The sequence below is a fragment of the Oncorhynchus tshawytscha genome, linkage group LG09 (genome assembly GCF_018296145.1).
Source record: "Oncorhynchus tshawytscha isolate Ot180627B linkage group LG09, Otsh_v2.0, whole genome shotgun sequence".
Classification (NCBI taxonomy): domain Eukaryota; kingdom Metazoa; phylum Chordata; class Actinopteri; order Salmoniformes; family Salmonidae; genus Oncorhynchus; species Oncorhynchus tshawytscha.
Genome location: NC_056437.1, coordinates 37,364,297 through 37,378,293, shown reverse-complemented (window position 1 = coordinate 37,378,293; position 13,997 = coordinate 37,364,297). Strand labels below are relative to the sequence as shown.

Here is a 13,997-nt window from a genome sequence, read left to right as displayed (position 1 = left end):
ACAGGTAGCCTTGTTCTCAAATTTGCTTTGTTAAAATTATAGCCTTAGGATATATGGTTTCCAGTTTACATAGAGTAAAGTTCCTTGAGGGCCGTATTGGTGTCTGCTTGAGGGGAAATGTACACAGCTGTGACGATAACTGACGAGAATTCTCTTGGGAGGTAATGTGGATGGAATTTGATTGTAATGAATTCTTGGTCGGGTGAGCAGAAGGACTTGAGTTCCTGTATGTTGTTATGATTACACCATAAGTCATTAATCATGAAGCACACACTCCCGCCCTTCCTTTTCCCAGAGAGGTGTTTATCTCTGTCGGCACGATGCATGGAGAAGCCCGGTGGCTGAACTGATTCCGACAACATATCCCGAGTCACGTTTCCGTGAAACAGAGAATGTTACAGTCTCTGATGTCTCTCTGGAAGGCAACCCTTGCACGAATTTCCTCTACCTTGTTGTCAAGAGACTGGACATTGGCGAGTAGTATACTTGGGAGTAGTGGGTGATGTGCACTTCTACAGAGCCTGACCGGGAAGCAGCTCCGTCTGTCCCTTCTGCGGCGCGTTATTTTGGGGCGGCTTCTGGGATTAGATCCATTGTCCTGGGTGGTCATCCAAACAGAGGATCCGCTTCGGGAACGTTGTATTCCTGTTCATTTTCAGGACACTATCTTTCATGCATAGACTTTGGGAGGATGGGGGTAAATGTTATGTCCGCTGTATAGCCTACCCTGTGAGTTTGTTGTGTGTTCCTTTTGACTCACTGTATTGTTATCCTGAAGGGCCACCATACTTTGGCTAAACCTTGTTATGCTAGCTCACGAATGTGAAGATGTTAGAGTTGTGGCTAATAAACCCAAACAGTTTATAAAGAACAAAGTATTTTTCTTTCAACACAACGCCTAGATCAGCAGTCCTACTCTTATGAATATGGGCCTAGAACGATATAAGGATAGCGGCACAGTTGCTCAGACTACAATATATAGTATGTGACACTGAAAAATACATTTTGGCAACCTCCAAACTTCACAAGTCAGTATCTCTAAAGTATATGACAAGGTACCATGGTTTATTTGGATTATTGTTCATTTCAACGGTATATTTTGGGATGCTATCGTGTTAGTGCTGGCTTGAATCTCCCGTTCCAAACAAAGAGCAGCCCATTCATCCTAACCAAGATGAATCCTCCTGTCTGGTTGTGTTATGGCCGTTTCCCCTCCTGACAACATCAAGCAGCCTGCACAGTTACACACAATGACAGCACGAGGGTAAACACACTAGGCAGCCTGTGAATGTTTATGGAAAAAGTTTCACGATACAGCATTGCTATCCTATCTTCTGCTCCACAACAGGGGGCTGTGTGCTTGGCCTGCTCCAGACGTGAGCTGGCCTACGTGTGGCTGCAGTGTTTATAAACCTTGGCGCCTCCAACGGATGCCTAGTAGGGCCTGGCTCTATGAATGGAGGACCCAGACACCTCCCCATTCGAGTAAATAGATGCTATCAATGAAAAGACTGAACCCTCTACCTCCTACGCTCACACACACACACACACTTTATGAATGGAACTTGTACCTTTGCCAAATCAAGCTCATTGACCTCTATGGTGCAGTGGTGCAGGAGCAATGTCCTGAATAGACACAGGGAGAGAAACGTGTCAAAAGCAGCCTTTGTGTCAGCTAATAACTTTCCTCCCCGTTTGATCAATGTGTACTTCACTCAAATAAAATGACCCATTTTAGAATAAGCTCCACACACACACCTCAAAACATTCAATCATAAGAAAACACAGATGTTCTCAAATTAAATGTGAACTAAAAAACGAAAACATCATCCAAATACAGACGTTTGTGGTTCAATCTTAGTTGAGAACCACATAAAATGAACAAACAGATGTGTATAATTATAGTGATTACAAATAAAATAGTGATAACAATACAGAACATGTTGAAAAGCTTAACTGTTCTTGAGAAATAATTTGAGTCTGTGTTCGATGGATGTTTGCTTGTCTTGATGGTGCACAACCCTGGCAAGAGGCTTCCGAGGCCGAGCAAGCCTCGGCCCACCATTGTACCTGTATCCAAGTAAGCGAAGGTAACAGAACTAAATGACTATCGCCCCGTAGCACTCACTTCATGAAGTATAACAACGATGAGACAGCCTACAGGGAGGTGAGCCCTGGCGAAATGGTGACAGGAAAATAACCTCACCATCAACGTCAACTAAAAACGAAGGAGCTGATCGTGGACTATAGGAGAGAGCACGCCCCCATCCACATCGACGGGGCCGAAGTGGAGTGGGTCTAAAGCTTCAAGTCCCTCTGCGTACATATCACTGACAACCTGAAAGGGTCCCTTCACACAGACAGCGTGGTGAAAGTGCAACAGCACCTCGTCAACCTCAGGAGGCTGAAGAAATGTGTCTTGGCCCTCAAGACCCTTACAAACTTATACAGATGCCCCATTGTGAGCATTCTTTCGGGCTGCATCATCGTCTGGTATGGCAATTGCACTGTCTACAACTGCACGGCTCTCCAGAGGGTGGTGCGGTTAGCCCAACGCATCACCGGGGGCACACTGCCTGCTCTCCAGGACATCTACAGCACCCAATGTCACAGGAAGGCCAAGATCATCAACGGACCTCAGCCACCCGATCCAGTGTCTGTTCACCCCGCTACCATCTAGAAGGTAGAGACAGTACAGGTGCATCAAAGCTGGGACCGAGAGACAGCTTCTATCTCCAGGCCATCAGACTGTTAGTCACCACTAGGCGACCTCTGCCCAGAACCCTGCCCTGAACATTAATCACTGTTCTAGCCTGCTACCACCATGTACTCTACCCTGGACCTTAGAGACTGTTGGCCTATGTAGTCATTGAAAACTGGTCACTTTAATGTTTACATACTGTTTCACTCACTTTGTGTGTATATACTGTATTCTAGTCATGACTAGAAGGGGGGATGTATTTACTATTCCTAGGTATTACTGTGCTTTTTGAGCTAGAAACAAGCATTTCGCTGCACCTGGGAAAACCTCTGAAAATGTGTGTATGCTACCAATAACATTGATTTTGAGCCAGAGTATCTATTGCTCAGGCTAGAAAGGAGTAAGTGCGCCATCCAGTGACAATGTACAGTAAGGGCTTGAAGAGCGGACAAAATGTTTGGGTGTGAGGAATACATTTAGTCAAATGAATAAAAATACAGGAAATTTAGTTAAAACATTGTTTTACTACATACACATTTCCCTAGCACTTCTTTAGGCATACATAGTTTGTATTGAAAATAAATCTGATAATTTACAACACAATAAGAATGAGGTCTGAAATAAAAGGCCATATTTTTGCTTGTTTTACAATGTATTTAGAAGCCCTCTTCTAATGAATTACATCCAAAATGAATGTAACGTTTCTTCAGCCAAAAGGCGGGGCGACACATTCAGTAATAGATATTCAACTTGTCATGTCTGATGAAAAAAAACAATCTTAGGAAATGACAAACTTTCACAACTCGTCACAAAATGAAATAATGGGAATGGGATCTTAAGATCAATCAAAATCTATTTATGCTTTTAAAGATCAACATAGTATTTCACTTGAAACAATAAAAGTACAAATCTAGGATCCTTTACTGTCGGTCAGTAACGCACCCGGGACTGCTACGACGATTCTGCACATCCAATCCCTCACTAATACAACCGATATCCAAGTAGATTTTTTTTGTCCATTCAATAAATGCAGCAAAAACATAAAAAGTTTTAGCACTTACTACACCAAACATTGAGCTTTTAAAATAGCTTATTTTAGTCTCACCATCACCACTGAAACACTCTCAGATTATCTTTACATTCACAGTCAAATCCCATTCCAAAAACCATTCCCTCAGACAGAATGTTGACCAATATTCAGACAATCTTTCATGACCCTACCAGCACAGATTGACAACTATGGAGTTATACATTATGATTTCTACAACTATGACATACCACAGCAGATGTCTAGTAAAGGCATATTTCACATTGTAAGTTGCTTCATATCATTTTTCATGTGACTAAAAACAGAAATAAACTGGAATAAAAACAAAATGACATTGCTTTTTAAGCCCTGGTACTGACAGCGCATTCTTAATACAGAGTAAGGTTAGAGTATGACATTGCTTATCTGCTGCAACGTATGGTTAGTTTGTGACAGCCCCGTTTTAAATTGATACGAACGCATGTACATATAATAAAACGATTATAGGACGTACTTATCATCTGGCAGTCTTTTACTTACAATAGACATCAAACTAGAAGGTTCTCACAAACACTGAAGTTGGAGGGTGCAGAAAATAACATGTATATAATATTTTTTTTAGAAAGTTACTCTCCATGTTGCTATCCGCAAGCTGAAAAAACTAGAATGAGTAAAAGTTCAAGAAAAATAACTTTCCGTACAGGATGTTATTGAGTTTTTCCTCTCAGCCAGTCAGAGAAACATTATGTAAAGAGATGGATCAAAAGATTTACAGTGGGGGAAAAAAGTATTTAGTCAGCCACCAATTGTGCAAGTTCTCCCACTTAAAAAGATGAGAGGCCTGTAATTTTCATCGTAGGTACACTTTAACTATGACAGACAAAATGAGAAGAAAAAAAAAAATCCAGAAAATCACATTGTAGGATCTTTAATGAATTTATTTGCAAATGATGGTGGAAAATAAGTATTTGGTCACCTACAAACAAGCACGATTTCTGGCTCTCACAGACCTGTAACTTCTTCTTTAAGAGGCTCCTCTGTCCTCCACTCGTTATCTGTATTAATGGCACCTGTTTGAACTTGTTATCGGTATAAAAGACACCTGTCCACAACCTCAAACAGTCACACTCCAAACTCCACTATGGCCAAGACCACAGAACTGTCAAAGGACACCAGAAACAAAATTGTAGACCTGCACCAGGCTGGGAAGACTGAATCTGCAATAGGTAAGCAGCTTGGTTTGAAGAAATCAACTGTGGGAGCAATTATTAGGAAATGGAAGACATACAAGACCACTGATAATCTCTCTCGATCTGGGGCTCCACATAAGATCTCACCCCACACGGGGGGACCTAGTGAATGACCTGCAGAGAGCTGGGACCAAAGTAACAAAGCCTACCATCAGCAACACACTACGCCGCCAGGGACTCAAATTCTGCAGTGCCAAACGTGTCCCCCTGCTTAAGCCAGTACATGTCCAGGCCCGTCTGAAGTTTGCTAGAGAGCATTTGGATGATTCAGAATAAGATTGGGAGAATGTCATATGGTCAGATGAAACCAAAATATAACTTTTTACCAAAATAGTTTTGGTAAAAACTCAACTCGTCGTGTTTGGAGGACAAAGAATGCTGAGTTGCATCCAAAGAACACCATACCTACTGTGAAGCATGGGGTTGGAAACATCATGCTTTGGGGCTGTTTTTCTGCAAAGGGACCAGGACGACTGATCCGTGTAAAAGAAAGAATAAATGGGGCCATTTATCGTGAGATTTTGAGTGAAAACCTCCTTCCATCAGCAAGGCCATTGAAGATGAAATGTGGCTGGGTCTTTCAGCATGACAATGATCCCAAACACACCGCCCGGGCAACGAAGGAGTGGCTTCATAAGAAGCATTTCAAGGTCCTGGAGTGGCCTAGCCAGTCTCCAGATCTCAACCCCATAGAAAATCTTTGGAGGGAGTTGAAAGTCCGTGTTGCCCAACAACAGCCCCAAAACATCACTGCTCTAGAGGAGATATGCATGGAGGAATGGGCCAAAATACCAGCAACAGTGTGTGAAAACCTTGTGAAGACTTACAGAAAACATTTGACCTCTGTTACTGCCAACAAAGGGTATATAACAAAGTATTGAGAAACTTTTGTTTTTGACCAAACACTTATTTTCCACCATAATTTGCAAATAAATTCATTAAAAACCCTACAATGTGATTTTCTGGATTTTTTTTCTCATTTTGTCTGTCATAGTTGAAGTGTACCTATGATAAATTGCAGGCCTCATATTTTTAAGTGGGAGAACTTGCACAATTGGTGGCTGACTAAATACTTTTTTGCCCCACTGTAGGTGTTGGACAAAACTCTAGAAGGGAGGGAGGGGGGGGTTCTATAAAAATAGAACCAGAACACTACTGCAAGTCCATCACACCAACGTCATATCATTGTACTGTATTATGTCGGAATTTGAAATTTGACATTTTGAACAGGAATAATAGACAACATGTCCAAGTGTCTCTATACCTCTCTGGTCTGACCGACTGAGAACACAACCAACACATGTACTGGGAGACTGACCGTCTCTGAGTACAGATAGAATGAAGTAGAACTGGAGTAGATAGATAGGATTCACCTATGAGGCAGATACGACACCACAGAGAGAAGAAGGGAGGACACACTCTCTTTCCAGGGATTTTACATGACCATGTGACATGAACAGGGAAAACTCTGGGGCGTAGTTGTAGCCTATAACAAAGAATTTTTCCTGGTCAGGTGATGTGGTCAGGAAATCCTCCTGGCCCTAACTGAGGGACACCAGTAGCTGGTGAACTGTGGTAGTTGGAGAGAGGTGGGGGTACTGGGAGTCTCTTCACTCGTAGTCCTGGTTGAAAGCGCCCCAGTCCTCCTGGACAGGTTCGGCTTCAGGCGTATAACGGTACTCAGACTGCTGGTTTTCTGCTGTGTACTGGTTTTCAGAGGGGCTGACAAATGTTGGGTTGCTCCCTTTCTTCCCTCTGACACTGGAAATATATAAAACGTGTTACAACAAAGCCATGTTATAGACTAAAATATGAAGGGAAAAAAACTGGCATTTTCTGAATACGATAACTTCTGTTTGGACTCCAAACAGAAGTTATCTGGGCGTGCGGTGTGGTATATACCAGTTGGTGTGTGTGCATGCAGTGGTTGTTGTTTCTACTGGCTCACGGGGCATGGGAGAGTGGGAATGAGCAAGAGGGACACATACTGGTTCTTATGTTTGGAGCCGCTGATGTGAGCTTGATACTGTTCCACAGAGTTGAGTTCAATGTTGCACACAGTGCATGGATAGCCCTTTACTGTAGAAGCTGGAGACACATATAGGAGGGACTAGTTAGCAAGGAATGCCCAATACGCATTGGTACACAAGGTCCTGTACTGTCTTGCTGCTACTGTATATGACCCTCCAGAGACAATTATTTACACTTTATAGAAACTCAAAAAAAATGTACATAATCATATGCCCATATTCACAAAGTTCTAAATCAAGTGCTTTTCTTTCCACATGGGTGTTAGTGGCTGTTGGGTGTCAGTGGCTGTCTGGTCTTAGTTTTGCGGGGCCTCCTTCCAAATCTCGTCTTGTCTATTAGAAGTCTGGAGAACTTCAGTATTGGATTTATTTTGCTTTTCAATGAGAGTGCTGGCTGTTAATGCTCACATTTGATTGGCTCTTATAAATTAGGTTTCCTTTAGGGTAGCATTTCCCAAACTCGGTCCTCGGGCCCCCTACGGGTGCATGTTTTGGTTTTTGCCCAAACATTACACAGCGGATTCAAATGATCAAAGCATGTTGATTATTTGGATCAACAGTGTGGTGCTAGGGCAAAAAAACAAACGTGTACAGTTTGGGAAACCCTGCCCAAGGGAGTGCGTTTCCTTGTTTTATGCGTGCCTATTATCTTACTGTGTCGGACAAAGTTTTAGTAGCTTGTTGCAAGTCAGAAATATTTTCTCAAATACCACCTCTATTTGGAGCTCTATAACCATGTGAAATATATACAAATATTTCCATCTAGACTCCAACCCTTTTGATCGTCTTCCTGAGGAGAACTTCCCCAGGCTTTTGAACAGAACGTGAGAAGTTTTAAAGGCCAGGTCCTACCTGGTGCTGTGGACGGCCCATAGGTCTCCATCAGCTTCTGCTGGGTCAGCTGTTTTTTATGCTTCTTGCCTTCGTAGTGCTGCTTGGCCATGAGGGGGTTGTTGAATGAGGCGTGGCAGATGGAACAGAAGTGGTCCTGGTCGTCCTCGGCAGGGCCTGACGATGCCACGCTGCTCGCCTCTTCTAACTGAGTCTTCTTCTTCTTCACTACTGGGGCCAAGGCCTGAGGTAGTGCTACTGGAGAGGTAGAAGGCAGGATATGACACATTAATCAGACAGGAAGGAGTTTACGTAATATTTTTGCACATTTGGAAAATACAGGCATGTGAGATGAAGGAATAACACAGTAGGAGAAAAAGAATGTGTGCAGATGGGGTGGAACATTTAAAACAGGCTTATTCCATATGTCCATACAATCCATGTAGGCAACCTCTTACCTGGGGGCTGGTGGCCAAAAGTCTTCAGTCTCAGGTTCTTGGTATGCACCTTGCCCTGGTAGTGGGACTCAGCCACCACCGGAGAGGAAAATGTCATATTACATATAAGACAGGCTTTGGAGCGGTCCGTCTCTTCATTACTGTTGCCCTGAATATGGGGGGGGCAGCAACCGTGAAGAAGACAAAAGGTTAAGGGAGCTCTATCCATGAACACTGTCTCTACTGGGAAGAGAAGTGCTGGATGAAATATTTTCTAGCTGAGAAGTAACTTACGCTGTCTCCCGAAGGCAACTTGAACCTTTTGATGGTGGGCTCCTCTTCTTTGTGGATGCTCATGTAGCGCCTGACTTTGTTGGCATGCTTTTTGCTCTGAAAAGAATGTGAAAATAGAACGAAATAATGAAAACATCAGCTGCTGCTCTGTATACTGGTTGAGAAAACAACCATACAAGTCAAAATCAAGTGGGATCACTGACCTGATAATGTGCAAGTTTCTGTGAGTCAGAATTCAGGACAGCACTGCAGACTTTGCACAGGGCATCAGAAAACAGGTCACCATTCTCCTTTATCATCCTGTTTACTGAAAAAGAATGGATGTTAGTGTTAATTAAACAGAAAACACAGAATCACCAAATACTCATATAGATCTATCCATCTGTGGTATATCATTATTTATGATGCTCTATGGACTGTGATGAGCTCACAGCTAAGGTATAGTATTGTTTTATGCATAGTTGTAGCTAGCTAGTACACTTAGCTTTTAACACTTATGGCTGAGATCCTTTTAACTTGTAAATTCGGATAGCTTGCATCAACCTGATGTTGGTGCGAGCAAACAGACTAGGAAGTGGAAGGTATCAACAGCTAATCCAATAGGGTCTGGAAACTAAAGTGAGCTTCGATTGGTCAATAACGCGGAGTATTTGCATTAAGTTCAGCTTTCCCCAACTTTGGTCCGCCCTGTTCACGTCCCTTGCCCATGTTCACATCGCCCAAAAGCCCTCCCGCCCACTTCACTGAAAATGAATGGACTTCAGATGTTTCATCGCTCCCAACGTGCTATGTAGATCTCGTGTCTGCTAGCTGCACGAGAACAACTCGGCTACTAACTAGCTACTGATTTAGCAAATTTACTTAAGACACAGAAGACGAAAGGTACACATATAAAAGGCAGTCTTCAGAAGGCCAAGGTGGCTTTGAAAATAGCAAGCCATCTACTAACAAACATTACTCCTTCACTAATGCTTTGCATCGACCTTGGAGCTTGAATCTCAAATGGCTAAATAGCTACCGTTAGCAAGCATAGTGGTATTGTATTACTTGAAAGCTAGCGTTGATTGTTTATGCTCTGCTCACAGCAATAATAAATAAACCATACTAGACCAAAGTGGATGTCAATGATATTGAGCATAGGATAACGCGAGTTTACCCTCCACCGCCCCTGAAGGTAAATATGGAAAATCTCCATTAGGTTCCTCGAGCGCCATGTTTTCTTTCGGCAGCAGCGAGTACATGCGTAATTGTTCTTCTTCTTTGGTGAAGTTTAACGGCAGTTGGCATCCAATATGTTGCATTACCGCCCCCAACTGAACTATGGTATAAATCCATTTCGCTTTGTGATACAAAAGGGGAAACGTAAAAAATACAAACAGTGGCGATTTTTGCATTTTAAATATTGGTGAGGCAAAGAAACAAAAATATTTGGGATGCATGCCAGCAAAGCCACTACACAGCACTAAACAATACTATAATTGCACTATAACAGTGACAAACGGTGCCCACAATATGTTAGGGCCTGTTAGGGCCTACATAAAGCTGTCCCAATACCAGTCCCAACACCTTACCACTGCTACATCTGTCCCAGTACCAGTCCCAACACCTTACCACTGCTACATCTTTCTATCAGCGGAGTCTTGTCTGGCAGCGAAACAGTTAATTCCGCCTCATTTACTGCCTTAAAAAAAACATAGCTGATATGGCTGACTTGCTTAAACAAATGTAGTTTCTACTGACAATTGATATGTACAAACTATGGCATAAGGGGACGACAAGCGGATAAAAGGCAATCCGTAATTTCGTTTAAGACATTAATGAGCGAGCTCGGACAAACGTAGTCAATATAAAAATTTGTTCAGCACTTTTGAAATGTACAGCGACAGAATTCAGAACATGGGCTGTTCTTACAGTGCTCTCCCTGTACACCAACTCAGAACCGTATGATAAATAAAGGGGACAAATAAGCAGACAATGAAAGCTCTTACAATATTCAATGATTACATTTCTCTAAAACAGGTTATAGGCTACATGTGCACCACCAAATCAGAACAGTAGGCAAAATTAAGAAGGGAAAATAGACCAACTTATTAGGGTGGAGCACATGGGCTACGAACAGCTTACTACACAACATACACCTAGTACACTTTATTAGCTACAGTATGCATATCCCCCTGACATATTACATAATTTATGCAGCAGCATACAATACATTTTTGGACTCACCTTCTTGTGCTGTGCTCACTTGAACAGGAAGGTGGCGTGACGGTCCTTGGTAGGCAAATTTTGTCATCAAACTTTATCATCAAAGTCTGGCATTCTCTGGATTTATGGTGCTTTCAAGACAACTGGGAACTTTGAAAAAAACAAGGTCGACTCATGATGACGTCCTAGTTCAAATCAAATCAAATTGTATTGGTCACATATTGGAACGAATTGCAAAAAATCACTGAAGCTGGAGACTCATATCTCCCTCACCTAACTTTAAGCATCAGCTATCAGAGCAGCTTACTGATCATTGCACCTGTACATAGCCCATCTGTAAATAGCCCATCCAACTACCTCCACCCCATATTGTTTATTTTATTTCAATTTTTTTGCTACTTTGCACCCCAGTATCTTTACTTGCACATTCATCTTCTGCACATCTATCACTCCAGTGTTTATTTGCTGAATTGTAATTATTTTGCCACTATGGCCTATTTATTGCCTTACCTCTCTAATCTTACTTCATTTGCACACACTGTATATATACTTTTCTATTGTGTTATTGACTGTACGTTTGTTTATTCCATGTGTAACTCTGTGTTGTTGTTTGTGTCGCACTGCTTTGCTTTATCTTGGCCAAGTCGCAGTTGTAAATGAGAACTTTTTCTCAACTGGCTTACCTGGTTAAATAAAGGTGAAATACATTTGGAAAAATACACGTGATTAGCAGATGTTATTGCGGGTGTAGCGAAATGCTTGTCTAGAACTAACTGAAATCAGATTTCCCAGTTCCAAGTTAACAGTTGTTTTGAGCGTGGAAGAAATCATGCTGGATTGACAGCATGGCCAATGTTGAATGTTTATCCTTTTAAGCTTGGAAAAGAGACCCTTACAACCAGACTTTGGACCACACAGCCACTCCACTGAATTGCAGGCTAGTGATTGTTTTGAAATACTTGCAGTTGGCCACTGATTCCTTCCAAACCACTCATTGTTGAATATGCCGTTTCCAACTTGTTGTGTAATGTTTATGGCCAATGGCCAATGAGCACCGATACGTTTTATCTATAATTTCTCTTCATTATTTCTCTTCATATGACAAGGATTTAAAAGGATTTGCCAGTATATTGTTTACTTGATTCATGATGATGACTGCTTGCTAAGATTTTGAAAATATGATCAGTCCAATCAAAGCTACTGTTGATATAACGTGATTTGACGTAATTTTATCTGTGGCCAATGACCTTGAGTCTTATTGGATGGGCACTTCTAATGTCAATCTATAGCAGCAAATCAAATCAAATTTTATTTGTCACATACACATGGTTAGCAGATGTTAATGCGAGTGTAGCGAAATGCTTGTGCTTCTAGTTCCAACAATGCAGTAATAACCAACAAGTAATCTAGCTAACAATTCCAAAACTACTACCTTATAGACACAAGTGTAAGGGGATAAAGAATATGTACATAAAGATATATGAATGAGCACCCAAGTGGCTTGAATTTTCGAGCTCTACCCTTAGACTTGCTGGTGACATAGTGTCCCCATGAGTGACAGAACACTGAGCCAATCATTGTGCAACTAGAGAACATTCCCAACCCCATACACTCCGTATTTTCCACTGGCTGCCCCACCACCACCACAGAAAAAGAGACCATGTTTGTATGTGACTTTATTAACTCAATGATTTATTTTAGTTATTACATTGTTTGCAAACTGATGTGACACGTATTAATGCCAAAATAACATGCAAAACAGGCATGTTATTTTTTCTTTGGTAAAAATGTGAGGCTCAAAACAGGTGGCTCTGCCCCACCTGCCCTGAATGACGGATCACCACTGAAAACAAATATATATTTAATTACCCTACCAACTAACCTTACAATCATTAAAAACCCACTACCCCATTCCACTACTTTGACCCTATCTGCTCCTGCACCATGCCAACAGCCTGGGAGGAAAGGACACCACCACTCATTACACCCTGTAACTCTTCTGAAGTCAAATCTCGTACACACAAATACTTCCCTGCAACTACCACTACATCTATTTTCTGTGATTTAATTTCCATTTCTGCGGTACAGTTGATAAATCAAATCAAATCAAATCAAATTTTATTTGTCACATACACATGGTTAGCAGATGTTAATGCGAGTGTAGCCTTGTGCTTCTAGTTCCGACAATGCAGTAATAACGAGCAAGTAATCTAACTAACAATTCCCAAAAAAACTGTCTTATACACAGTGTAAGGGGATAAAGAATATGTACATAAGGATATATGAATGAGTGATGGTACAGAGCAGCATAGGCAAGATACAGTAGATGATATCGAGTACAGTATATACATATGAGATAAGTATGTAAACCAAGTGGCATAGTTAAAGTGGCTAGTGATACATGTATTACATAAGGATGCAGTCGATGATATAGAGTACAGTATCAACGTATGCATATGAGATGAACAATGTAGGGTAAGTAACATTATATAAGGTAGCATTGTTTAAAGTGGCTAGTGATATATTTACATCATTTCCCATCAATTCCCATGATTAAAGTGGCTGGAGTAGAGTCAGTGTCATTGACAGTGTGTTGGCAGTAGCCACTCAATGTTAGTGGTGGCTGTTTAACAGTCTGATGGCCTTGAGATAGAAGCTGTTTTTCAGTCTCTCGGTCCCAGCTTTGATGCACCTGTACTGACCTCGCCTTCTGGATGACAGCGGGGTGAACAGGCAGTGGCTCGGGTGGTTGATGTCCTTGATGATCTTTATGGCCTTCCTGTAGCATCGGGTGGTGTAGGTGTCCTGGAGGGCAGGTAGTTTGCCCCCGGTGATGCGTTGTGCAGACCTCACTACCCTCTGGAGAGCCTTACGGTTGAGGGCGGTGCAGTTGCCATACCAGGCGGTGATACAGCCCGCCAGGATGCTCTCGATTGTGCATCTGTAGAAGTTTGTGAGTGCTTTTGGTGACAAGCCGAATTTCTTCAGCCTCCTGAGGTTGAAGAGGCGCTGCTGCGCCTTCCTCACGATGCTGTCTGTGTGAGTGGACCAATTCAGTTTGTCTGTGATGTGTATGCCGAGGAACTTAAAACTTGCTACCCTCTCCACTACTGTTCCATCGATGTGGATGGGGGTGTTCCCTCTGCTGTTTCCTGAAGTCCACAATCATCTCCTTAGTTTTGTTGACGTTGAGTGTGAGGTTATTTTCCTGACACCACACTC

The 13,997-nt window shown here is 42.1% G+C and overlaps 1 protein-coding gene across 2 annotated transcripts; it reads right to left on the bottom strand.

Moving 5' to 3' along the window:
* Positions 1-6,021: 6,021 nt before the first annotated feature.
* Positions 6,022-9,854, bottom strand: znf346 (zinc finger protein 346). 2 transcript variants are annotated; one of them, XM_042326850.1, is made up of 7 exons: positions 9,727-9,854; positions 8,774-8,877; positions 8,571-8,666; positions 8,298-8,445; positions 7,861-8,094; positions 6,967-7,066; positions 6,022-6,739 (listed from the first exon to the last, which is right to left on the bottom strand). In XM_042326850.1, exons 1-7 carry the CDS (start codon positions 9,809-9,811, stop codon positions 6,589-6,591), a joined length of 918 nt encoding a protein of 305 aa, XP_042182784.1. In that variant the 5' UTR covers positions 9,812-9,854; the 3' UTR covers positions 6,022-6,588. The 2 variants fall into 2 exon arrangements, with proteins under 2 accessions (XP_042182784.1, XP_024287609.1); XM_024431841.2 differs by having other exon boundaries at positions 6,024-6,739; positions 7,861-8,097.
* Between the last annotated feature and the right edge of the window lie 4,143 nt (positions 9,855-13,997).